Source organism: Microcebus murinus, chromosome 16 (genome assembly GCF_040939455.1).
Source record: "Microcebus murinus isolate Inina chromosome 16, M.murinus_Inina_mat1.0, whole genome shotgun sequence".
Taxonomy (NCBI): domain Eukaryota; kingdom Metazoa; phylum Chordata; class Mammalia; order Primates; family Cheirogaleidae; genus Microcebus; species Microcebus murinus.
In genome coordinates, this window is record NC_134119.1 from 42,382,146 (window position 1) to 42,407,496 (window position 25,351).

Here is a 25,351-nt window from a genome sequence, read left to right on the forward strand (position 1 = left end):
TTGGAGCAGGCCGTGGTTTTGTTAAAACCGGCTCCTACTCCAGGACCAACGGCCATAAGCAAGGGGTGGACACGGAATAGGAACCACCTTGTCCCGAGCTCTCCCTGCTTCACCCAGAGTCTGGTCTTAGGATCTGTATAACAAGAGAGGGTGCCCCGTTCCTGTCTCCTGTAAAGATAGGTTTCCTCCATGGCTCTTAAACAACCTTATTGCAGAGGAAGCATTACGTCTGTGATTGGTGGGTGGGCCGAGGCCAAAGTTTACATGTATTTAGAGATCCAACATGTTTACGTCTTCTAAGAGACGCAGGATCAATTCTCCCTGGAGTCACTTTCTCCCAAGATCAGAGGATTATGGTGCCACTCGGCCCATGGTGGCCTGGGGGGCTTCTCTGCCCAAGACTCTGTCTGTCCTGCCTTTGCTTTCCCTAATCACCTTCCAGTGATTTGATATTGTGTATTTAACGGTTGCTCATAGACTAAAGCAGGAAGAGGGGCAGAGAACCTCAGAAGGATGTTGTGTTGAGCTTTAGTGAAAGATGAGTTGGGAAAGAAATCTACACCATTCAACAAATCATAGCTCAGGGGTTGGCAGGGGCCGGATTCTCCTCAGTCTCAAATACTTTAAAGTTGAAAGCAGAGAAAAACAATTGAGGGGTTAGGGAACAGCAAAGAAAAGAGAAGGAGAGAGAGAAGAGAATAAATGACCCAGCGAGCCCAAGGCCAAGGTCAAAATCGCCTGCTGCAGGCCACCCTCTTCTCCTCCCTGGACCTCAGTTTCTCCCTGTGGGAGAGGACAGTCCCTAGGGTTTGAACAGCCAGGACGTTTCATCCCAGGACACACAGAGAAGGTGTGAGAGTTTTGAGAAATCCTGTGAGCCAGGGCAGACAGACGAGGCTGGGGCCAGGGGACAGGATGATGTGTAGGGGACACAGCGACCCCACTCACCGTAGCAACAAGCTGGGCTCTGCCCAGGCCAGGCTCGGTGCCAGCATCTGGGGAGGACACTTGGGCACACACAACCCGGCCCCTGCTAGCTGAGGGCTGGTAGGCCACACAGCACCTGCAGAACGAAATGCACCACGGGTGGGCAGAAGCGGCGGGGAATGGGAAAGCTCAGAAGTGCAGAGAGAAGGGAGGAAAGAGAGGCTGATTAAGGGGGTCAGGAAAGGGCTTGTGCGGGGGGCAGGGCAGGACTGCAGCAGGCCTTGGAAGGAAGGCATCAGTGGCAAAGCATTTTAAGGAAGGGTATTTGGTCAGAGAAAGTCTGAGCCTTAGAACCAAGAGGAGCCTTGAATGCCAGGCTAGGGCGTCAGGATCACTCAGTGCTCACAAGGTGGCTGGAAAGGGCCTTGGACGGCTCTGTCATGGCAGATAAACGGAGCATAGAGGCAAGAAGACTGCCTCGCTGGTGATTCTAAGAGTCCTGGGAGATGTTGGCAGGGCTGAAGTGAATTAGGGATGAAAGGGATGTTAGGAAATATGGAGAAAGAAGGAAACTGATTGGATGGAGCCTAGAGAGGAGGAGGACAGGAGCTCAAGGTTTGGACTCTACAACTCCCCGCCAGGGAGCCCAGCTGGAGAGAGCCACTGCCCCGCCCCTCGTGGCTTGTACCTACCTGTGAGTCTTGCGAACCACAGGCGGCGTCCTGAGCTCTGCCTCGGGCTGCCTTGCTCATAGACCCGCTACCCTGAGACTGGAGTACCCCGGCACCCCTCCGCCTCCCCTTCCAACTTTGAGGGCTCAGCACCGCCGCGTAGGGCTCCCCGGCACCCCGTGGGAAGCTTAGCTGTCAGTCAACAGCGCAGGGACACAGGGTCCCAGCTCAAAATCCTCAACTCAGGCTCTGCTGCAGCCCACTGCTGGCCGGTCAGTGGATCCGGTGGCCCACGCTGGGGCCAGGCTGCCCCTCCACGGCTGAGCGAGGAAGTACAGCCGCTGGTGCCACTGAGAAGGGGATGATGTCACCCACGCCTGACATCAGCCAGGAGGGAACTGGCTGTGTCCTGACAGCCAGCAGCGCGCTTTCTGGGTCGCAAGTGAATGCAGAAAAGCTAAACCTGCTAACCAGCCTCTGACGTCTTTTGGTCTTGTCCTCTTGCAAATCACCTTCTGGTTTCACAAGCAGGGTGACCTGGGGAGGTCATCGTGTGGACCGCCTTGGCCAGGCTGATGGCTTGTCGCTTTCTGCTCGGCCTCAAGCCCCCCACTCCCACTCTCCCACCCCAGGGTTTCCAGGCTGCCCCAAGGCTGGGGAGTGGGCTTCAGGAGGGGGACCCCCACACCCACACCCCCAGATGCCTCCACAGCCTCCTAGAAAGAAGACTCACAGACTGGTCATCATGAGCCTTGTTTATTTAGCCCAAGATCAGCATAGCATTGCAAAAAGCAGGGTGCTTTGCATAAAAATCTGGATCACTGGCATCTCTTAAAATCAGAGCAGCTGGCAGCACTGAGGGAGCAGAGCAGAGCCACCTGCAGAAGGAGGTGAAGGCCACTGTGGCCTTGCACGGCCACTCCACTCCTCCCTGCCATCTGCATGGCCCCTGGGTGTGGTTAGGTTGGGGACTCCCAGATCTTCCCAAGAGCCTTTAGCTTGTGAAGACATGCAGTCCCCTCCCTAACCCTGCTCCAGGAGGAGGACAGTGAGGGGAGCTTTGGCCCAGCAGGGGTCCTGCAAGAGTGGCCTAGCTCTGGGAGGAGGAAGAGGAAGAGGAGGGTGAGGGGGACTGAGCCCCAGGCCCCATCAGTCCTCCTCTCACTGAGGCCTTCCCTTCTCAGGGCCTGGGACTGGAGAGTCATGGTCACCTCTGTTCCCAGGTGCAGTCCCAACTCACCTGTGCTCTGTCTTCTCCGTAGCGCCTGCACCTCAGTGAAGATGTGGCCGGGGCCACGTTCATGGCAGCGGGCAGTTCAGCCCCAGAGCTGTTCACATCCGTCATAGGTAGGTGACAGCCTGGGGGACATCTCAGCCCTTCGCCGTCTGGAGGAAAAGGGCGGGGACAGATGGGGCCGTCTGCTGCTCATAGGAAATGGGAATCCAGAGGCCTCAGCAAGCAGAGCATCCGCTTCCCCTCTGCTGTTGCCGTTTCCTTTAAGTGATGCCTTTACTGTGTGCGAACTTATCCCGGACCCAGTGCAGATGCTCCAATGGGACAGTGCCCCCTTTGTGGACTGGTGGGCTCCCTCCAGCCCTCGGTCGTGTCCTGTAGATCCTGAGAACAGTCTGACATTTATAAAAGGTCCCCCCTCCCGCCCGCCCACCTTGGAATGCAGCTGGGCCATGGCAGGCTGGCTGACGTCGGGTCTGTGTTTCAGGGGTCTTCATCACCAAGGGCGACGTGGGAGTCGGGACCATCGTGGGCTCGGCCGTATTCAACATTCTGTGCATCATCGGCGTCTGCGGGCTCTTTGCTGGGCAGGTAAGGCCGACCGACGGCTGCTTCCTGGTGGTGCAACATGACATCCGGGGAAGGGACAGGTGCGGAGTGCAGGCAGGGGAGTGTCCTGCTGGAATGCAGCCTGCATCGGGGCCTGTGGTCTCAGGCAGTGGGGACTGGGGACCTCACGCCCCAGAAGGCCAGCCCAGCTGCAACTGGAAACCGTCAAGCCACCATTATTTGGTCTTCACACTGATGAACGATAGATTGCCCAGGTCCACATGAATAATTAAGCAGCTTGAAAGATGCACATTGCAAATTTGAAGGTGTCACACTCAAATTGATCTGACCCAGAGTGGCCTAAAACAATTTTAGGCATGATTTTGCCTCGGTGGAAATAGAATATATGAGAAAGAAAGAGAGATGGGAGAAGAGACAGAACTTTTTCTGCTAAAAACAGCATGTGGTCATCACGGTTTGGGACACAGCCTTTATTTTGGAAGATGGCAGGGCATTTTATTTCTGTGTATGCTTTAGCTTGCTTTGGGGTCACAGGGGCCTTGCAGGCCTGCAGTTTACCTGCGGAGACTGTCCCACTGCCGGGGAGTGTCACGGGGTCCCTGTCCTTTAGGAATGTTGGCGCTGGGCAGCGAGGCTGTGGTACGTCGTGGCACCTGAAGGTTTGCAGGGCTCGCGGCTGTTTTGCCAGCTCTGATATCCTAGTGTCCTCGTAGGAATTTTATTCAGAAACAGCACGATCTTGAGCTGTCTGCCCAGACACCCACAACTCCGAGTATCTTCTAGAAAAAGTGATTTCTAGAGTCCCATGGAGGCAGCTCCACTTACAATGCTGAGAAACCTGATGATCCTAATCGCCGATCAGCTGCCTCGATGTGGACGGGGGCTGTGTCCAGCTAGAAGTGGCTGGTTGGTTTGAAGGGCTAAGGGAAGCTCCGGGCAACCTTCTCCCACACCCTTTGCCAGGTGCCCTCGCCTTTCGGCAGCCTGTCAGGGCACCCACGCTACCCCATCTCCGATGCAGACTCGAGGGTCTCCATGCAGGGTGCGCCCCGCCCTGGCACACCCTTGCTGCTCTCCATCATCTTTCTCTGGGGCGCCTAGGGTGTTAGCTGCCTCTCAGTGGCAGGCAGGGGGACACTTTCATGTCATCAGGAATCGGCTCCAGGGTCCACAGGTGGATGGGGTCCTTTCCGAGAAATGGCTCCTGGGCAGCTGTTTGTGTACATGGTGGCTGAGCTCTGCCCAGCCTGCTACACTGAACATTTGTTTTCTTCTCATCTTTTTGGTCGATGGCTTCATGTGTCAGATTTTGTGGACCCACAATATAGTGCTTTTAAAATCTCCTATAAACATAAACATAATTAGTACTGAAAAAGAGTAAGTCTCCGTCTTTGCCTTTGTTGCCACTTGCACTTGCCTGGCTTTCCTCTGACTTGGACGCCTGATCATGTCTTTCCAGGGATGAATGGTCACACCCAGCAGAAGAGTCTGTTGCTGTTAGCGCTCTTTTAATTAGCATTGTCACCACTTGCAGTATGATTATTAGCCTGGCCGTTATTAGTGTTGTCAGTAGTTCATTAGTCATTTGTACCTGAAGCTTGGTTCAAAAGCAAGCCCAAAGGAGGAGAGATAATGTGAGGAAATGAGACAAATGACTGGGCAGTGTCTAGTCGGAGCCAGGCAGCTAATTACTTATGAAGTGGCTTGAAGGCAAGTACGGTTCGTCACTCGTTAGCAAAACAGCTCGTTCCCGGCTTGGTTCGAACACCTGCATAAAAGGCGCATGGCTAGCTTCCTGAACTTCAGCAAATGCTGTGATCTGTCTCCTCGCTCCCTCTGGAAGATCATCTGGCTCACAACCCCGGGTGACCGTGGTGAGAAGTGACAGCTATGACTGTTGGTAGAAGCAGTCCACATGATGATTGTGGGTGCCAGCCCTTCCTTCTGACTTCCTGTCCTGTGCCCACTTGGAGATTTGCAAGGCCATCCAGCTCTCTTTTTCATGGTTTTGTAGAATCCCTGAAGTCTTTGCAGAAGAAGCAAAATGATGAGTTAGAAAGAACATGGGCCTGGGAATCAGACTGGCCTGGGTTTGGATCCTGACTCGGCCATTTGCTGGCTATCGGTGAAGTTACTTAAGCTTCAGTTTTCTCATCTGTAGAGTGGGTCCAAGCACACCTTCTTCCCAGTGTGGCTGTAAGGACGAGCCATAGCATGTTCAGCAGTGATAGCACCTGGGTCACACAGTAAGTCGATAAAAGTTAGACACCATTACCAGCTCTTAGAATATCAATCCCTGTGGTGCTCGCCTCCAAGTTGCACCCTGGATCACTGTGGTCATTTGATCAACTGGTTGGTGCAACATATCTAGCAATCAGGGCTGTCCATAGTTTAATTAAGAGCCACAGGACACACAGCAGAAAGGGAAGGGATGGTCAGAAGGGAAGGTCTTCTGAATGAAAACCAAAATGGGAGATGTTCATAGAAAGGTGATCTCAGAGGACTGGTGCCACTTCTGTGATCAGTAAGGAATGAAAGCTGCCCAGCCTTACACACTCCCAGGCAGGGGAGCTGGTGCAATGGACTGTTACAGCAAAGGCTGGAAATTGGGAATTGAAGTGATTAATAAATCCAATCATAAGTCTCACTTAGCATTGTTGTTTATGTCGATCCGCACTTTCATCTGGCTGGGAGAGTTACCAGCCGGTGCCCGTGGGTTCCGGCGGGAAGGACTGTACATGACCACGTCTGTTACCCATCTGAAATTAAAGTAATTAAGCTGTAAGGTTTGAGTTCCTGTCTCAATTAGGGTTTTGATGAATTCAATGTAATTAAATGTCTGCTATATTTGCAGTTTGCAAACATAGCTGGCGCTATGGTGTTCGCCTAAGGTACTTTGGGGAGTTTTATGGGACAAGAAGGAAATTGCTCCTTAGAAAGTGGCTTATAGAGAGGTTTTTGGCATCACTGCAAGACACTTACAGGGCTGTAGTCCTACAAGTTTTCTTTATTTAAAAACAAAGAATAATAACAACAAACAGAAAATACCAAGCTCTTGATGCAACATAATAATGTATTTTGCATATTGTATTGAAAGGATTTCATGCCGATTTTTGTAAAACGACGTACTTATGAATTTAAATCCACCATTCAGAGCATGTTAAGTTTTAGATGCATAACCACAAACAGAAAGTAAACAGTTTAACTGCACCCCAGATTAGGATTTCCATATTCAGGTTATTACAGGCCGGCAGATGGCTCCAGTTTATAATAAAGACCTTCAACACTAGCTCTGCTGGCATCCCCAAAATGTGCCTGATGTTCGTTGGCAGGGCCCATCTAATCTTGGCTGGGCTTGCCTTCCAAATAATGCCCTATCCATGCTGGTTCATTTATGTAAACCCTAGCAGCATCCAGAGATTGCATATCCGAATTGAAACCTGCCTTCATTGGAGTTTCCCCAGAAGAAGACTCCAGGCAAGGATTCGAGTGCAAGTAGTTTATTTGAAAGGTGATCCCAGGAAATGCTAGCAGGACAGTGGGGCAGTGAGGTAGGGAAAGAAGGCAGCCAAGGAAAGTTTGCTAGCAAGCAAGTTATCACTGTGGGCAACTGTGGTTCAATTCTTCTATGGGAACTGGGCAACAATTTAGAAGGGGAGTTAATAACTAAGTTATTCATCTCTCACATAAGGGTCAGGAGAGCTGGAGTATTTATCCACCAACTCCCATCATTCATTGCCTAAAGACTGCTCTTAAGAAATACTAATTCTCCAGCATTCCAGCTTGCTGGGCACAGGCAGGTTAGACTTTGGGGCCCAGAGGACACCCCCAGGCTAAGAAATATAAGGGCACCAGTTGGAAGGACATGAAATGGGAAAATCTGAGTGGGCCCATAAAGCATTCGCTACAAACTCAGAGTAAGGCTTTCAAATAAACCACTGTTGGGTCTCAACTTCATCTCCCCTGGTGAAGTATTGGACTAGGCAGACTGTTAAGAGTCTGGGGCCAGAACATCTTGCATTTACGGAATTTCCTTCAATGTTAAAAATAGCAGCTACTGTTTATTAAGCTTCTCCAATATGCAGGCACCACACTAGATGCTGTATAAATATTTGTAGAAATACACCCACTGAGTTTTAAGACAGTGTTACCCATATTTACAGGAGAGGCAATGGATACTGGGAGATTCAGTATCCCCCAGATGGCAGGGGGTCTACCCTGAGTAGTAGTTAAGGTAGTTAAGGCTGAATTTGAGCCCATATCACTGTTGAGTATAAAATCCATTCTCTTTCCACATGGGGAATCTGTGATTTTAAAATCTCCAGATGTTGTTATTGTATTGTTATCATTAGCCTTATATTTTGTGTTCCTTAGAAGTTTGGGGTGTAGGATCTGGGGGGCAGTGCAAAGAAGGGATGCATCAGTACAATGGTGGCAACCCAACATGCAGGCACCTTGCAGTGATGGAAGGAGTTTCTGCACAGCCTGGGCCTGTCTTTAGTCAGACAGCGTCTCCCACAGGTGGGCTTCACTTCCACCACACAGATGGAGGACTTGGGCTGATGAGCACAGTGAAAGACCCACGGACCACCCTGGGCCACCTGTACACCTTGACCCTCTGCTTACCGCTCCCCAGACAAAACCCTACACATCGCCTGCCCTGTTCCAATTCTGAGAAGCATCCAGATTCCCCAAGAAGCTGAGGACTGAGGACAGGTGAGGCTGGAAACCATGCCCACGTTTTGCCAAATCTAAAAATAGGGGCTGGAGGCCTAACATCCACCACGGGGAGAGAGATGGAAGTGCAAGGAAGGGAACGAGTGATCTATCGAGAAACCAAGGGGGCAGGTGCAGGAGAAGGCCTCGGCAAGGAGCAGGATGCTTTTGTGTTTGAACCTGAGAGTAGCAAGAGAGCAGAGTTCGTGGTGCAGGAGGCCACGCTCAGGTCTAGCTGGAGCAGTCACTGGATCCTGTCGCATCCAGTAAAACCAAGTTCCTCCCAGTGTCTTCTGCAGGTTGCCTGCATCAGGAGGTGGATCCCTGTTAGAATGCAGATCCCCATCTCTAGTCCCAGCCCAAATGAACTGAAAGAGCTCTGCTCATGTTCTTAGACCAAGCTTGGCCCTGGGCGAGAGGCAGCCCTCTGACACTTGGTCCAGGCGACATAAGCGGTCCTTCCTCACTGCCCCAACTCTATCACTGACCATCTGCCTGAGACCCTCTCCCTCACTGTCCCCTGGTAGTTTCTTTTCCTTGGCCATCTCTACCCTCTGCCTACTCAAGGCCTGGTCCTGATGGGGTCCCACACCTGGTGTTCCCCTGGCAGACCCTGCTGTTCCTAGGCCCAGAGTACCACTAAGGTCACCTGCCCAGCCCTGTGATGCCCTACTTTGATTGCCTCTACACAGAGGTGTGTTACCCAGATCTATGTGTTAGCTTTGATTTTGACTCACAAAACTTGTTCCTGACTTGTTCTACTTCTTTGAAATGATCTCCTGAAATCAGATCAATTCTCAGATACACGTGTAAATTAGTTCAGAGGGTTTCAGTTTCAGGTAACAAAAAAAATCCCAACTCTGGCTGGCTTCTTAAATGAAGGAAATTTGTTGGTGTCTCTGAAAAATACAAAGGGAAATGGACATCAGGTATAGTTTGATCAGGGCTGTAGCCCCATTGTTGTGATTCTCTTATCTCTAATCTCCTCTGTTTCCCTTCCTTAGACTAGTTTTCCTTTATGGCAGAAAATGGCTGTAGCAGTTTCAGGCCTCATATATACATACCACATTGGCCAGGAAAGAGAAAGAGAATGTCTCCTTGTCTACCCCACCTCCCAACCCCCACATACCATCATCAAATAAAAATCCTATTGGCCAACTCAGGTCACCTGATCATCCCCAAACCAATCATTGTGGTAAAGGAACCAGAGTTACCCAGTTGGTTTAGTTAGGTTAATCAAAAACCACCTACCCATTTCTCCCTTCCCTCCAGAGCTAAAAATGTAATCGGTCCCACCCCAGATACATAGTTTTTGGTCCCTGGTTATTATAAAAAGCAGAGATAAATGACTGTAGGACAACACCTGTGCAGTATCACGTGCTGCCTCAGTGGCTGCTTTCCCTGGGCTGGTGTAACACAAATGATAAAATCACACAGATCCATCATAGGTCTTTGTGTGGACATACGCTTTCGTTTCTTTTGAGTAAATAATCTAGAAGAGGGATTACTGGGTTGCGTGGTGGGCATGTTTGTAAGAAACTGCCAAACAGCTTTACAAAGTGGCTAAACCACTTTGTGTCCCCATCAGTAATATGTAGGTTTCCAGTTGCACCAGTATTCGGTATTATCCATGTCATTTCATTTTGTTTTAATTTTACCCATTCTAGCGAGTATGAGTAGCATCTCATTGTGGTTTTGATTTGCATTTACCTGATGAGTCATGATGTTGAGCATCTTTTCATGTGCTTATTTGTCATCATTTTGTTGAAAAATCTCTTTAAATCTTTGTCCACTTGTTAATTAGGGTTTTTATCCTCTCCTTATTCTGTTGTCCAGGCTGTCTTTAAATCGTTACACTCCACCACTCCTCTGAATCCTTCTGTCCAATTTATTTCCATTGCCTAATCAATAGAGTAGGGCCATTAGAAATGATTTAGAGTGGGGCTGGGCACGGTGGCTCACGCCTGTAATCCTAGCACTCCGGGAGGCCAAGGAAGGCGAATCATTTGGGCTCAGGAGTTTGAGACCAGCCTGAGCAAGAGCGAGACCCCGTCTCTACCAAAAATAGAAAAAATTAGCCTGGCATGGTGGCGCATGCCTGTAGTCCCAGCTACTTGGGAGGCTGAGACAGGAGGATTGCTTGAGCCCAGGAGTTTGAGGTTGCTGTGAGCTAGGCTAATTGCCACAGCACTATAGCTGGGGCAACAGAGTGAGACTCTGTGAAAGGAAGGAAGGAAGGAAGGAAGGAAGGAAGGAAGGAAGGAAGGAAGGAAGGAAGGAAGGAAGGAAGGAAGGAAGGAAGGAAGGAAGGAAGGAAGGAAGGAAGGAAGGAAGGAAGGAAGGAAAGAAAGAAAGAAAGAAAGAAAGAAAGAAAGAAAGAAAGAAAGAAAGAAAGAAATGATTTAGAGTGATCATGGCAATGTTTTATTAGTTTCGTTGCTTACATTTGGGTTTGCAAGAGAGGTACTCAGAAACAGCACCCTTCGATTGTGGGAAAGAAAATGAAGAAGTCACTTCCCTTTTGTCTGGCAAACCCAGGTGTAGGCGTCACTGAGACCTGAGGAGCATCACTCCAGAAATGTGAAGAGGAGAGTAGGAGTCCCTGGTGGCTGAGGATGAACATGCATCCCGTGTAATTAAGTCTCACTTTGCTACTTGAAAGTGAGTTTCAGGTCACTGCCTACATCCTTGAAAGGGGCATCCTGGGTGCTGGCGCTGACTTTAAACATACAAGGAGCCCAGAATCCTACAACTGTCGCAGCTGAGCAGCCTCCCAAGAGGGGAGTCCAACTGGGGACACAAATGTCATTTCTTTTGATGATGCAGCGTCCCCCATGCTACCTCCGATCACAGACAAGCGAGGCTCTTTGCAGGACTCTGCCACGTGTGCTCATGCCAAACTGAACCAAAGCCAGAGCCACCCCTTAGTGAAAACACGGCAAGAGGTGCAGGCTGTGGGCAGCCAGTCCCCCCTCCTCTCACAGTAGCCGAACCTGAGTGAAAGGGTGAAGACAGAGTCCAGCTAGCAGATGCTTGTCTTATTTACGTTTCTCTTTAACAAGCCCATCTATCTCCGGTGCTTACTGTGTGCCAGGGGCTGTCTCGTAGCCTTACATGTGTGAACAAATTCGATCTTCCCAATAACTCTCTGAGGAGAACACTGTTTACAAAAGAGGAAACTGAGGCCCAGAGAGGCCAAGTAGGGTGTCGTCACAGAACCAGTGAGGGGGGAGGCATTAAGGGCTGCAGGGGTCCAGCCAGCAGCATAGACGCGGTAAGTTCTCTCTCCAGCTTGGCTCCGACACTCAATTTAGACCAGAGGCCTTGCACGTGGGGACTTGCGCCATGCTGCGGCCATCCTCGCCCTTCCTTCACAGCTCAGCGCCTTCCTAACACCATAAAACTCACTCACCAAGAAGGCAGAGGGGCAGGCTTGGGTGAACAGGGAAGCAGGGCCAGCAAATGCCTCCTTGCCCCCCAGCTGGAATGTGCATGTGGTCTCTGCTGAGCTCATGTCCTTCCAATGGGCCTGGCCATCTTGGGCCAGGTATGACCACTCCTGAGCCCCATGAGAGCTGCCAGGTGGGCCCAGACATCCCCATCCCTTAGCACAGGGACCCACTCACCACCACGTTGCATGCCAAACAAGGGGAGCGGAAGAATTCCACGCCTGCATGGCCTTCAAACTCCAGCCTGGGCAAAAAGTCCCTGGAAAGGTCCCTGTGATAAGAGGGAACACAGAGCATCAACAAGTCATGGAGGTGTATGTGCAGCCAACTGCAGGCTGCCACCTTCTGTGCCTTCAGCCCGGTGTCCACCAGAGTGCTCTCTTGTCAGCCCCACACAGGCTGTGACAGAACCCACCAGACTCCGTGCTTTGCATCCAAGCAGCTACAGCCCAGTTATCCGTGGCATGAGCTACAACCAGCACCTGAGGCCAGTGCCCACCCAGTGCATAAAATTGCAGGCCTGTCTTTTCACAATCATGTTAATTACAGGTGGTTGTCTCTTAGTCATCTGTGAATATAAAGCCAGGATAATAATTCACTGATTGTGTTCTGGGGGAAAATGTGTATTACAGTCCTTTGGGCATTAAGTTCATCCACTGACTTAACGAATGTTTACTGAGTCCCTACTATATTCAAGGCACGGTTCTAGGTGCTGGAGGGATACCAGTGGAAACATTACATTCTAGTAGTGGGCTGTGGCATGTTAAATATCCAACAAAGATTGGTAGGGAGGTCGGTGGATGAGTGGATGGATAGAGAGAGGGAAAGAGAAAAAAAGAGTGCGATATTAGGATAGAGGGATAGGGAAATAGGGAGAAGATTTACCTTGTCAAGTGGTAGTCAATGCTATAAAAAGAAGCAAAGCATGCTCAGAGTTACAGAGAGTGCATGAAAGAAAAGTTACTGTGTTATGAAAGGTTTCCAGGGAGGGTACCTCTGCAAGGGCTGATTATTTAATGAGGTGGAAAAAAAATACTATGACATGCTACTCTATGAAGAAAATGGCACCATCTAAAATTTCAAAAGCATTCGTTGTCCTTTTCTTTCAACTTTTCTTTATGTTTGAAATGTTTCATAATAAAAATCGTAAGAAACAAACAAACAAAAAATAAATAAAATAAAATATAGACTCTGATTCAGGTGCTGCTTTGAACACGAGTCACTCTGAGCAGAAGGAATGTGCCATCCCAACAGATCCACAGCTGTTGCCCTGGGGAACACTGTGAAATTCTGGTCTGATAGCCTCACAACTAGAGTAAGAAAACAGCAAGGCCAAGGGCAGCAGGAAGAGATGTGTACAGTGACCATGCCCATCACTGGCAACAGTGAAATGCACGATGTGGCTACAGAGTTGCAGGGAACCTCCCTTCTGCCAAGAGAATGGCAGTGCCAGGCTGGGAGCTCCAGGGGAGCCCAGCCAGTCTCTGCCTGTTCCCCACTGTATCTGCAGCACCAAGAGGAGTGTTGGCAGATGATAAGTGCTCAGTCCATCTTTGATAAGGGCCTGGCTAACTGATAAGCTGCAATGGAACTACTCCATGGGTGTCTGGGTGGTCAGATGGATGCACAGATGCATGTCACAACTTGCCACCAGGTGCACAAGCTGAGTTGAAACAGCAGAAACTATGGGTAGAACTTGAGACATAGCCATGAAACAGAGTTACTGGCTTCACGTGGGTTTCCATTCACTGCCTATTAGGTGTAGGCACAGGGCACAGAGAAGTGAAACAAGACAGGAAATGTCCCTGCCCTCCTACAGTTCACAGTCCCATGGGGAACACAGGCAAGGAGCAGGTGAATCAATAAATGATCAAATAATAGAAAACAAAAAGTTTGTGAAGGACATGCATTGAGCAGTGGGATGGGGTGACAGGTGGGCAAAGTGGAGAGGCAGCTTTAATGAGGGTGGTCAGGGGAGTGTCTCAAAGGACCCCAAATCATTAAGGCAGCTCCAGTGAAGATCTGGGAGAAGAAAGTCCCAGGTGGAAAGAAGAGTGAGTATTCAGACAGGAAGGAGCTTAACATGTTTGATGGTCAAGGCCAGTCTGGAGTCTTGTGAACAGGGCAAGTGTGGTTGAGAGAGAGAGTTCAGAGGGTGCCAGGGGCACATCACGTCTGGCCGTGATGTAACTGTGAAGATTTGGGTGCAGTGGGAAGACATTGGAGGGTTTAAGTTGTAGATTTACATCATGAAATTTATATTATCAGAAAATCAGCCCAACTACTCAGTAGAGAAAGGACCCTACAGGGACAAGAATGGTGGCAGGGGGACCAAGTAGGAAGCCTATGGTGAAACTTGAATGGAGTTTTCAGTAGTAAAGATAAGAAGAAGTGGGGTTGGGCATGATGGCTCTCACCTGTAATCCTAGCACTGTAGGAGGCCAAGGCAGGAGGGTTGCTTGAGGACCAGAGTTCGAGACCAGCCTGAGCAAGAGCAAGACCCCCATCTCTACTAAAAATAGAAAAAAATTAGCCTGGTGCAGTGGCGCGTGCCTGTAGTCCCAGCTACTCAGGAGGCTGAGGCAGGAAAATCGCTTGAGCCCAGGAGTTTGAGGTTGCTGTGAGCTATGATGACACCACTGCACTCTAGCTGGGGCGACAGAGCCAGACACTATCTCAAAAAATAATAAAAAGAATAAAAAAATAGTAAGAAGAAGTGGTTGCTGATTTAGAATATTTTTTGGAGGTGACACCAGGAGGTTTTGCTGATGAATTGGAATTAGGAGTGATAAAATGAGATAAATCATGAAAGACTTCAGGACTTTTGTCCTGAGCAATGCAAACAGGTTAAGGACCATTTGAATATACAAATGAGTACAAATTGGCGGTGAGCAGTTAGGAGAGCTTGTCTGCAGAGTGTAGCCAGCCTTTTATCCAACATTCTGAAGTTGACCATTGTGTGTTTCTTTTTTTTTTTTTTTTTTTTTTTTTTTTTTTGAGACAGAGTCTCGCTTTCTTGCCTAGGCTAGAGTGAGTGCCGTGGCGTCAGCCTAGCTCACAGCAACCTCAAACTCCTGGGCTTAAGCAATCCTACTGCCTCAGCCTCCCGAGTTGCTGGGACTACAGGCATGAGCCACCATGCCCGGCTAATTTTTTATATATATATATTAGTTGGCCAATTAATTTCTTTCTATTTTTATAGTAGAGACGGGGTCTCGCTCAGGCTGGTTTTGAACTCCTGACCTTGAGCAATCCGCCCGCCTCGGCCTCCCAGAGTGCTAGGATTACAAGCGTGAGCCACCGCGCCCGGCCCATTGTGTGTTTCTGATCCAGAAACATGGTAGGGTCTCCGAAGTAAATGGTGAGATTGCATTTTTTGCATTAAAAGGTTGACAGTTATCTGTTATTCCCCGACAGCCTGGCCCAACCTCACCAAGCAACCCCACCCTCTTATGAAGCCACAGCTCTTATAGATGGCACTTGGGGTGAAAGCCCTGATTTGGGGGGGGACATCAGATATAGTGACACCCAAGTCTTGGGTAGCATTGCCCATTTCTGGGTCAGCCTCAGTCTTTGTGAATTTAAATTTGGTGTCTGGGAGCTCCACAGACCCCTGGAGGTCATGATTTCACGTGTGGTGAAGCAGATGTGAACAGCTGAAATCCACAGCGTTTACTATCATGTGGCTTGACTGTCATATTCTCTGCCTCCTCCTTCCTTTCCCCACCCTTTCCCTGCCTACCCTAGCTAGGGTGGGCTAGAGCTTGGACATTTAATCAGATCCTACCGGGGCTACAGCACCATTAGCGTGTCTTTATTTTGGGTTCTCTGAGCTCTTGACAAGCTGTACCTCTACTTGCTAACCCATCAGGCAGTAAGGACCTAGTTTACAACTTTACTTTAAAAATTTTTTTTAGCAATAGATGATATTTGCACATATTTATGGGGTACATGTGAAATTTTGAAATGTGCATAGAATATGTGTTATGTGCATAGAAGTCAGGATATTTAGGGTGTCCATCACCTCAAGCATTGATCATTCCCATATGTTGGGAACATTTCAAGTCCTCACTTGTAGCTATTTTGAAGCATACAATATATTGTTAACTGTAGTCACCATACTCTGCTATCAGACATTAAAGCTTATTCCTTCTAACTGTGTGCTTGTTCCCATCCACCAACCTTTCTTTGTTCCTGCCCCCACCACCAGCCACACACCCTTCCCAGTCTCTGGAGTCCATCACTCCACTCTCTACCTCCTTGCGGTCAACTGTTTTAGCTCCCACATATGAGTGAGAACATGTGATATTTGTCTTTCTGTGCCTGGCTTCTTTCACTTCACATGATTTCTCCAGTCCCATCCATGTTGCTGGAAATGACAGGGTTTCATTATTTTTTATGGCCAAATAATATTCCATAGTGTATATATGCCACATTTTCTGTATCCATTCATCTGTTGATGGACACTTAGCTCTGCTATTGGGACTAGTGCTTCAGTAAATGTGGGGGTGCAGCTACCCCTTTGATACTCAATTTGCAATTTTAAAACAGAGAATCAGGGGACACAAACAAAGGAAAGTGTGTGGAGTGTTTTTATATTTTTTTAATATGACAAACCACTTTTATAGACCAATCGTTTTTATTCCAGGCCAACCTCCTTTTATTAATGTGAAATAAGACATTGAGGCCCTCCTGGTGCAGCTGCTCTTTGCTGCAGGGGAAACGCAACCCTACATTTAAATGGAAACCTTAAGCCTGGACCACAGCCTGAATCTCCAAGTGAGAAAGAAACAAATGCCATTAACCTTTCCAGATGATGTGCAGACCATCTGGGGCAAGGGGAGGGCTCATGTCCCCAGTGTCTGGCTTTCACTGGCAAAGTAAGATCAGGTAGAGGTTGACCTGTGGCTCTCCCTCGCCTGTCCCACCTATAAGGGCAACTTACCTGGTGCGTGGCTGGGAGGGTGAGTTCCTCCCTCCCTCCCCGGTAGTGGATGTAGTAACACATGGGCTTCACTCCCAGGAGATGGGGAAGAAAACTAGCCTCTATGGGCTTCATTTGTTTGTGACTTTTCTTTTTTTCTGAGCGTAGCTGTGGCTGCAGTTGGGGCATAGGAAATGAGAATTTGAGTACGTGGTGTGGTACCAGCAGCTGGGAAACTCAAAGGCTGGGTGCAGCTGTTAGACGGCATTAGACCGCTGGCCTACATCATTTTAAGATCTCGGTCATTACACAGTCAACCTTATTTTCCACTCTCTTGCTCTGTCTTTGATTACTGCAACATGCAGCTTCTAAAAACACATGTCTTGGCCTCCCCACGGCATCTTTGCTCTTGTCCTTTTTTAAAAAAGTAATATACAACTTTCTTCTGCTCCCAGTTACTATCTATTTTTATTTTAATTAAAAACAGTTTTCATATTCATAGCTAATCTTTATCAGGATCCCAATTGAGTCAATACAAAAGTATATGTGTCAACTAGTTTACTCCTTATGTCAACCCCATGGTGTAGGTTCTGTGTTCTTCGTTTTACAGATGAGAAAACAGAACCCAGCGAGGGAGGTTGAGCAGGAATAGCAGAGCTGGGATTTGGAACGAGGCGCTTTGGTTCCAGAGTTTGTGTCCTTACCCTCTGTGGGGCACATTTAAGCCAGCGGAGCAGAACAGTGCAGAGGGCTCCGATGGTGGAAGGCTGTAGAACACCTCTCATGGGTGAAGGAAGAGGCCATACCAGACTGCCCAGGAACTGCAGAGATGGGTGTCCTTGAACCCTTGTGTTTCAAAACTCTTACAGGCGGTGCTGAGACTGGCTCCCAGGGGGCTGTGTCCACGTGAAAACAACGGGATGCCCTCTTTTAGAAACCAAGACTTTGTTCTACACTTACATGTGTCCTGATTATGGAACTTAGGAGAGACTGAAATGTAGTGCGGGACTAAATGGGTTTTGAGGCCCTTTCTGATGCCATTTCCTGATACTGGCACATGATGGCACTGGGACATTCTACAGCATGGAGTCACAGAGGCCTCCCCTCTCCACCGTCCGTGATGGGTTTGTTCAGCCCATTCTGTTCTTGCTGTCTCTTCTTTATCTGGGGAGAGTCCACTCTGTTTCAAGGACAAGAGGAAAGATTGAGAGGGAAACAGGTTCTTATATGACCCAGGGAGCAAAATCTCAGGGTGTCCCTGGTGAAATGTGTGGTTTTCCTTTCTGGAAACACTTTGCTTCGGAACCTGTGTAGGGCCTGGCTTGGCTTGTTCTCCCTGTGAAGGTTCAGGGACCAGATTGAAGTCTTTCTAACAGACGAGAAGGCCTCAGTGCTCTTGGGACAAAGTTGTGAACCAAGTCAGGATAGAACACATGTGGCTTTTACCCAAGCAGGTAAAACTGCCCAGCAGTTAAATCCCAGAGCACCTAATATGTGTCTTCATGTTTATATGAAGTTTTCAGGAGGGCCTCTGAAACACTTTTTAAATGCCATCCAAAAAAAAAAAAAAAAAGTCAGCTTCACAATTTCCCACAAACAAACAAGAATATCAAGCTAAAATATATTTCCTTAATTTCTATGACAATGAAAAAGAATTTCTCACATCTGCCATTTCACATAAGTAAAAGTGGATTTTAATGAAATGCTACTCTACAAGTTTTAGCCAAAGCAAATGTTTAATATAAGATGTACGGTCGAATTCTGGCCCGGGGCAGAGAGAGTGATTGTAAATATCATTCACGTGGTACTGAAACGTACAAGCACTAGGCTAAACATTTCACGTGGCCCTGGAGGCTGACCGCCCAAGTTCAGATCCTGGCCTGCCCATATCTGGACTCTGTGAACTTCGGGAGTTACGTAACCTCACTGTGCCTTAGTTTCCTCATCTATTAAATGAGAATACGAATGACGTTTACCTGATAGGGTGTGGTGATGTTCAGATACGTTTATATATGCCAGACACTGAGCAGACCCACTCGCCTTGCCTTTGGCTTGGCCTTCTGCGCAGCACAAGAGCTCGTGTGGGGTCCGGACACACTTTTCCGTGGGGCCCTGTTGCCCAGCGGCCCCAAGTCTATCTTCAGCCTCTGCAGCTGCAAGCTCAGAAATGCCCTGTCCTTTTGACACCCTTGATCCCTTGGTCGGTGTTCTGAGTAGCTAAGCCCGGGCCAGCCAGAGCTCAAGGAGCTGGAATTCCCTTTATGTGGGGATCAGTACTTGGAAACGGGTAGGAAAAGCAATGGCCCCAGACGCTGTGTGCCTGGACCCTCCCGCCCTCACTTTTTTGGGGAAGGAAGGTCACAGACCAGGTGGAGATTGGGCTTCCCCCTTCTGACTCCTGCCCTGTTGGCAAAACCAGGAAGGTCACGGATGCCATCCTGGGTTTTCCACAGAGAACCGAGGTTTGACACAGCCCTTTCTCAGAGGGCCCTGGAATGACGCATGCCTGGGCTCCTGGGACCTCAGAATGTGCATGACCAACCTTGCTGCAAGCTGGGATTGTGAATCACAGTGTCCTGAGGGTCAGATTTTATCAGTCTCTCCAAGCACACAGCCTCCTGGCCGGCTCCGGACCGCAGCGCTGGTGTTTTCCTAAAAAGAGGGGTACAGGGCAATATTTTTTTAGAACAACCTGGTCAATATCCCAGGCGGATAGCTTTGTTTCATACAATCACAGCACTGAGCGTGTACATCTAGATTTTAGTTTAAATGGTTTATTTGAAATAAAAAGCTATTAGAATATGACTAAAAAAAAGTAGGTGTTAGTCTTACTTCCTACTAGTAAGTACTAATTGAAATAGTAATAGGAGCATAGTAGCATTAATTTTAATAATTAATAATTTAATAATAACATTGCTATTAAAAGTTATTATATTATTTATTATTATAAGTTATTATTATTATTATTCCTGACATGTATTCGTGGCTCCCGGGCGCTGTGCTGTGTTCTTTACATACATCATTTTATTTAATCCTCCCTAGCATCCCTTGAAGAAAGTATTATCAATGCCCCCATTTTACAGATGAGAAAACAGAGACCGAGCCAGAGGATGGCTTGGGAGAGCTTTCACCCGCCCACTGCGCACACAGGACCCACCCCTGTGCTCACTACAAAGACATTTGGAGAAAGCTCTGTACCTTTTCCTTTACCCAGACAGCTGCCTGGGCCTCTCCTTTATAAAACTTTGAAACCACAGCTGGTTTTCAGTGTCCCCCAGGCGCGGAGTGTCCCATTCAAACTTCAAACCAAGGTCTGGCCAACTCTAGAATCCAAGCTATACCACACTCGGCACCATTTATTCTAAGAGTCTCCATACTTGAAACTTCCCTTTTAGCAAGCTTCAACACCCACGGGGGTCTCTCTGCGCGTACATGAAACCCCTGCTCACTGCTCTGTGCCACAGGACGCGCATCCAGAACAGGTGGCGGAAGGCACAGTGGGTCCCCGGCTCTCTCTGTGCTGATGGGTCGGCAAGCAGGTGTGCGCTGAGTTGAAAGCCAGTTAGTTCACGTGCCCCGGGAGCGGACCCTTGCCGCCACCGCGGGGAGCAGCAGGTAGCCGAGTGGGCTTGCCCACACCTGGACTGGGGCACAGCTGAGAAGGATTGCTCCGAGGGAACCTGGCGTGGACACGGTGCGTGTGGAGCTATGTCCTGGTAAAACAAGGCAGGGTTTCAGCCTCTTTGAAAACATCACTCTGTTTAAAGCCCTGGAATCTCACAGCGTGGCACCAGTCAGGGAATCAGTTTACCTGATGACATCCCAAGTGTGATTTAGAATTACCCATAATTAAGTCTCTGGCCCTGATTTGGCCAAAATTAGGCCTGACATAGCAATTCCTGAGTCCTGGGCTTACATTCTGTGGGGATTTTGGTCTGAGTGCTCCTGGCCACAGCTTGGCATCTGCCCACTAAACAATCGGGCACCTCAGCAGGGGATGATGGTATATGCTGAATTTTTGCACCTCCAATTTCATGTACCCTCATTTCTGTCCTTTTCCAAACAAAAGAAATCGATGTGGAATGGGGGTGTTAGTGGATATTTCTGGGGTTGTTTGCCTGCTCTGGGTGCTCATGTATCAAGTGGGCCCCATCAGAGATGGAATCAATGAACTCCATAAATAGTCCAGAATGACTTCCTATTTATGACCAAATCCTTCCTGAGTCTGAACACCTGTTTGCCCAGCAGGCTGGCTGTTGTCAAACCACTTGGCAGTTGTTTGAAAGCAGGAAGTCTTTTCTCCATCAGAAGAAAGAGGAGGCTTCCTGTAGCTTCCTATAGCTTTCTGAGTTTGGGTACATATTTTCCCTTCGGTTTTTTTTTTTTTTTTTTAATCCCTTAAATTCTTTGTTCATTTTGGAACTAAGTGTGCTACCACCAGCCTTGGAGGCATGCATGCACGTAATCCATAAAAAGGCCGTGAATTCCTGGGGTGCCAAGTGCAGCTGTCCCAGTGCCTGGGTTCACGCTGAGCCCGGGGCATGTGAGAACAGCTGAGTGGTGGCCTCTGTGGTCTCAGGGAGTGCACTGAGCTCCGTCACTCACAGGTCTATGTCAAAGACTTCCAAGGGGAGCTCAGGGCTCCAGTGCCGTTGTGTCACGAAGGGCAGCAGAGGTCTCCACAATCCCCAGATAGCACCACGTGGTCCAATCACTTACTCCATCAGGGAGTATTTTCTGATTGACAGTTCCAGGGCTTGGGGATATGGTGGTGACCAAGATAAGGCAGGCCTCTGCTCCCGAGGCTCTTATATGCCAGTGGAGGGAAGACAGGTGGTCGGCAAGAAAAACAAACCAGCAAGGTCATTTCAGATGGGTGTGGTCTTGTTGCAGCAATGTGTACAGCTAGCGTTACAGCTCTTGACTGGGGAAAGAACCGAGCGGCACACGAAGAGTCAGAGAACAGCCTTTATTCCTCCCCAGCAGGCTCAGCACACCTAGTGTTACAGCTCTCTTGGCGTCTTCTGCCCCCCTTCCTTCTTCTCCTCCTCCTTTTATACCCTTGGTAGGGCTCAAAAACCATCCAATCAACATCAAGCTTTAAAATCCAATCAACATCAAGCTTTAACATCCAATCAAAAACAGTGGGATTCAAAAAGTACCCAATCAGGATCACACAAGCAGCGTGGCAGGAAACAGGCCCGACACCTGGGCCTGGGGGCCTTCAGTGGCTCTCTGCTGAGGGTCTGGCCCCAGCAGCACGCCCTCCAACTGGCCACCCGCAGCGCTGGCCTGCAGAGATGCGCAGCCATGAGGAGGCGTGGAGCGGCCGCGCCCAGCGCCCGACATTTTCCGTATCAGTCTGAAGAGGCTAAAATAGGGCAACCTCAGGGCCCAGTGGGAGTCGGGGGCTGGAATGGGACCACCACAGATGGGGAGGGAACAAAGGCCTCTAGCAGCAGGGAAATTTGGGGCTAAGATCTACCTGGTATGAGGAGGAGCCATTGAAAACCTAGAATGTTCCAGACAGAGTGAACTGCTGTGCAAATACAGGAACAGAGGGGCCCAGTTAGGGGAGCAGAGAGAGGGCTCTTGCTGCGGAGAGCGGGGCCGCGGGGGAAGTTGGGGGCAGGGCTGGCTGGGGGGGGGGTGGTCTTGAGGCCCTGGTGAGGGGCTGGGGTGCAGTTAGGACAGTGTTCCAGGAACTCGCCATCCTTGAGGGCCAGTGAGACGTCACAGGCGGTGGGAAGGAGTCACAAGTCCAGGTGTTAACCTGGGCGTCTCAAGGTGCGGGATGGCCCTAAACCAGCGTGATGCCACATGGACGTGACCCCATAACGTGACCCCAGCGTGGGTCTCCACTGGAGCAGTGGAGAGACGCCCACACGTCCCCGCTGCCTGCCCTCTCCTCTCAGGGCTCTGTGTCCCCGCTTCAAAGCAGCCCCCGCCCTCGGCCTCTGTCGAGTTCCTGAAAGATTACGCAGGGGTTAACCGTGACCACCTTCTCCTCATTTTCTCGTTCCAAACCTTGTCCTTTTTCCTTCAACTCTCAGCGTCTCCCTCTGACAGGTGACCCTTTTGATTAGCCGGCCCTGGGCTCTGGGATATTTGCCACCCCACCCCCACCTCAGGGACCGTTCTCCCTCCCTTCCCCCAGCACTTGTCTGGCCGAGGTGTATGCCGTTTCCGGGTACAAGAGTTCAAGGGAGAGGTCAAGCTTGGGCGCTGAAATGTTGGAATTTGATTGGACTGTCTGGTGGTTTATTATGAACAGCAGGTTGGAATATTTGAAATTGGGACCGTCCACAGGGTGGCCACTTTGTTCTCCCACCTTCCGTATACTTCAATAGCCTCTCACGGGCATTTCTTTTGAATTATAATTTCTCAGATTTCTACTAAGTTTGAGCTTCTCTTTCCTCCTGGATTCTCTCCGTGATACTTAAAGTGAGTGTACGCCACAGGTTTGCAGCTTTCCCCAGACTAGCTGGCCTACATTCTAATGAAAGGGGCCAGGTTTTACTCAGCACAAGGCACTGAACAAGAGGCATTGGGTGGGCCGGGCACGGTGGCTGTCGCCTGTAATCCTAGCACTTTGGGAAGCCAAGCTGGGAGGGTCATTTGAGGCCAGGAGCTCAAGGCCAACCTGAGTGAGATCCAGTGTCTACAAAAAACAATTTTTTAAAAAATTAGCCGGGCATCGTGGTGCACAATCTATAGTCCCAGCTACTCTGCAATCTAGTCCAGGGTGACAGAGGGTGACCCTGTCTCAAAAAAAAAAAAAAAAAAAAGGGATGAATTTCCTTGTTTACTCTTTATAATAACATTGACATTGAAAAATGAGGACATTTATTTGGCCACTGTGGTAGGCATCTCCAAGATAACATCTCATTGACCCCAGCCTCTGGATAGTCAAGCATTTTTGTTCCCCTTCCACGCTGAACAAGGCTGATCCAGGTAGCTAATAGTGCATTGTGGAAATGGTGGTGTGTAGCTTTTGAGGCTGCCCATATGCGGTATTGCAGCTTCTGCCTCCCTTTCTCTGTTGGAAGCAGCAGCCATAGCGTGAGGACATCCAAGCAGTGCCGTGGAGAGGTCTACATGGTGGGAGATGGAGGCCTCCTACCAGTAGCACAGACTTTCGGCCACATGAGCGAGCCAATCTAGAGCAGATTCTCCAGCTCCAGTAAGTCATAAATTACTATGGCCCCGATTAACATCTTTACTGCAACCTAATGAGACTTTGAACCAGAATGACCCAGCTAAGCCACTTCCAAGTTTCCTATCCTCAGTAACTCTGTGAGATAATAAATGTTTATTGTTTGAAGTTGCTAAGTTTGGGGATAATTTGTCACAAATATACTAAAAGTTGCCCCACTTGACAAAAGAGAATGCAAACGCCAAGATATCAGAGATTTGCCGGTAAATGGAAGAGCCGGGTATTGGACCCACATGGGTTTTGTGGGAACGTCCATGCTCTCGCCTCTTTGCGTTGCTGCCTGTAGCATCTGACTTTTGCAAATAATGTCAGGAAAAGCAGTATGTCACACTGGCTTCATCACAATCCTGGAATAGCCCTGGACTTCAGGAACTCCCAGAGAGTGTAGGATGGTCAAAGACCAGGCAAAGAGATGATTTTCACCATTTGTAAGAAGTGTTTGATTGGTCAGATTTAATTAAAGCCCTGTACTCACCCAGTTCAACCACAGCTGTCTGATGTCTAAAGGCTTTTACACTGTGTTTATTTCCAGTTCTTTCTCTTGTGATTTTTTTTAAAATCACTTAAATTCACTGACTAAATAGTCTGTTTCCAATTAAGACTTCTACTAAGCTTTCTCTACAAAAGAGGTTTTTCTTTTCTTATAAAATGCAGTCTTGCTGCTAGAACATAATAGCAACGTATGAGTTTCTGAAGCTGAAATCAACTGATTCTTAGGATTCTTAGCAATTTATACTGACTTGCCATTGAGAGATGAATGTCAACCCCACCAGCCTGCAGTATGAATTTTTGCTGTATTTGCTCATCCAGAGCCATAACATGTGCTGTCTTCCTTCTGCAAAGATGCTCTTCCCAGCAGAAACTTTCTGACATTTACCCACGGAGTCTGTTTAGTGACCTGATTTTTCAACATCTTTCCCAGCAAGTCACAACCACTGATTTTAAGCTTCAGTTTTCCCCACGAATCAATCCATTGAACTCGCCAAACCAAAAGAAAACTAATAAAATTTAATAGCATCGAAAAGAAAAACAAATTATACCTATCAGACTGCTTTTTTTTCCCTAGCTCCTCTACTCAAGAGGTTTAGCAGGACTTGAAGGGATGAGGTTGCAGCTCACGTGACCTCCCTGATCTGAACGGCTGTGCCCACCTTCCAATGCTCAGCCCTAAATTCCTAGTCTGGGAATAGTCATTCTAAAAGCCTGGAAGCATCCTCGCCTTAGGCTACATGATGCTCCCCAGCTGGACTTGCTGTTTAGCCAGATTGAGCAGCTAAGCAAAAGAAAGTCATCCAAGCTCGTCTCTTCCCACGCTTTCTCTCCCCAGCGCCTGAGGTAGCGTGATAGTTATCCCAGGGTGCAGGTGAGGCAGACCTGCCCGCTTGGGTTGCACATGAACACGCTACCCTCTGGCATGTGTAGGATCGTCATGTTCTAGTTACTGCTTGCCGAGTGCTTAGAGGCTTCCAGTATGGGGATGGGTGACTTAGATCATTTAAATGAGCTTCTTTACAGCAAGAATGATGCTGGTTGACATTGGCCCAGGCAGCGCCCATGGAAGCAATAGCAGTTGGTATTGATTTCATCTTTTATTCCATAGCTCAGGGTGTTTAAAAAAAAATGTCTGGTGCTGAAATGCAGAAA

General features: G+C 48.8%; 1 protein-coding gene across 2 annotated transcripts in view; it reads left to right on the top strand.

Moving 5' to 3' along the window:
• The window catches only part of SLC24A3 (solute carrier family 24 member 3), a 467,208-nt gene that overhangs the window by 341,272 nt on the left and 100,585 nt on the right, over nucleotides 1–25,351 (top strand). For both annotated transcript variants that reach the window (XM_020281853.2, XM_020281856.2), the window contains 2 exons: nucleotides 2,861–2,945; nucleotides 3,320–3,423. In XM_020281853.2, coding sequence (XP_020137442.1) covers nucleotides 2,861–2,945; nucleotides 3,320–3,423 — 189 coding nt within the window. The remainder of the gene's footprint in view (nucleotides 1–2,860; nucleotides 2,946–3,319; nucleotides 3,424–25,351) is intronic.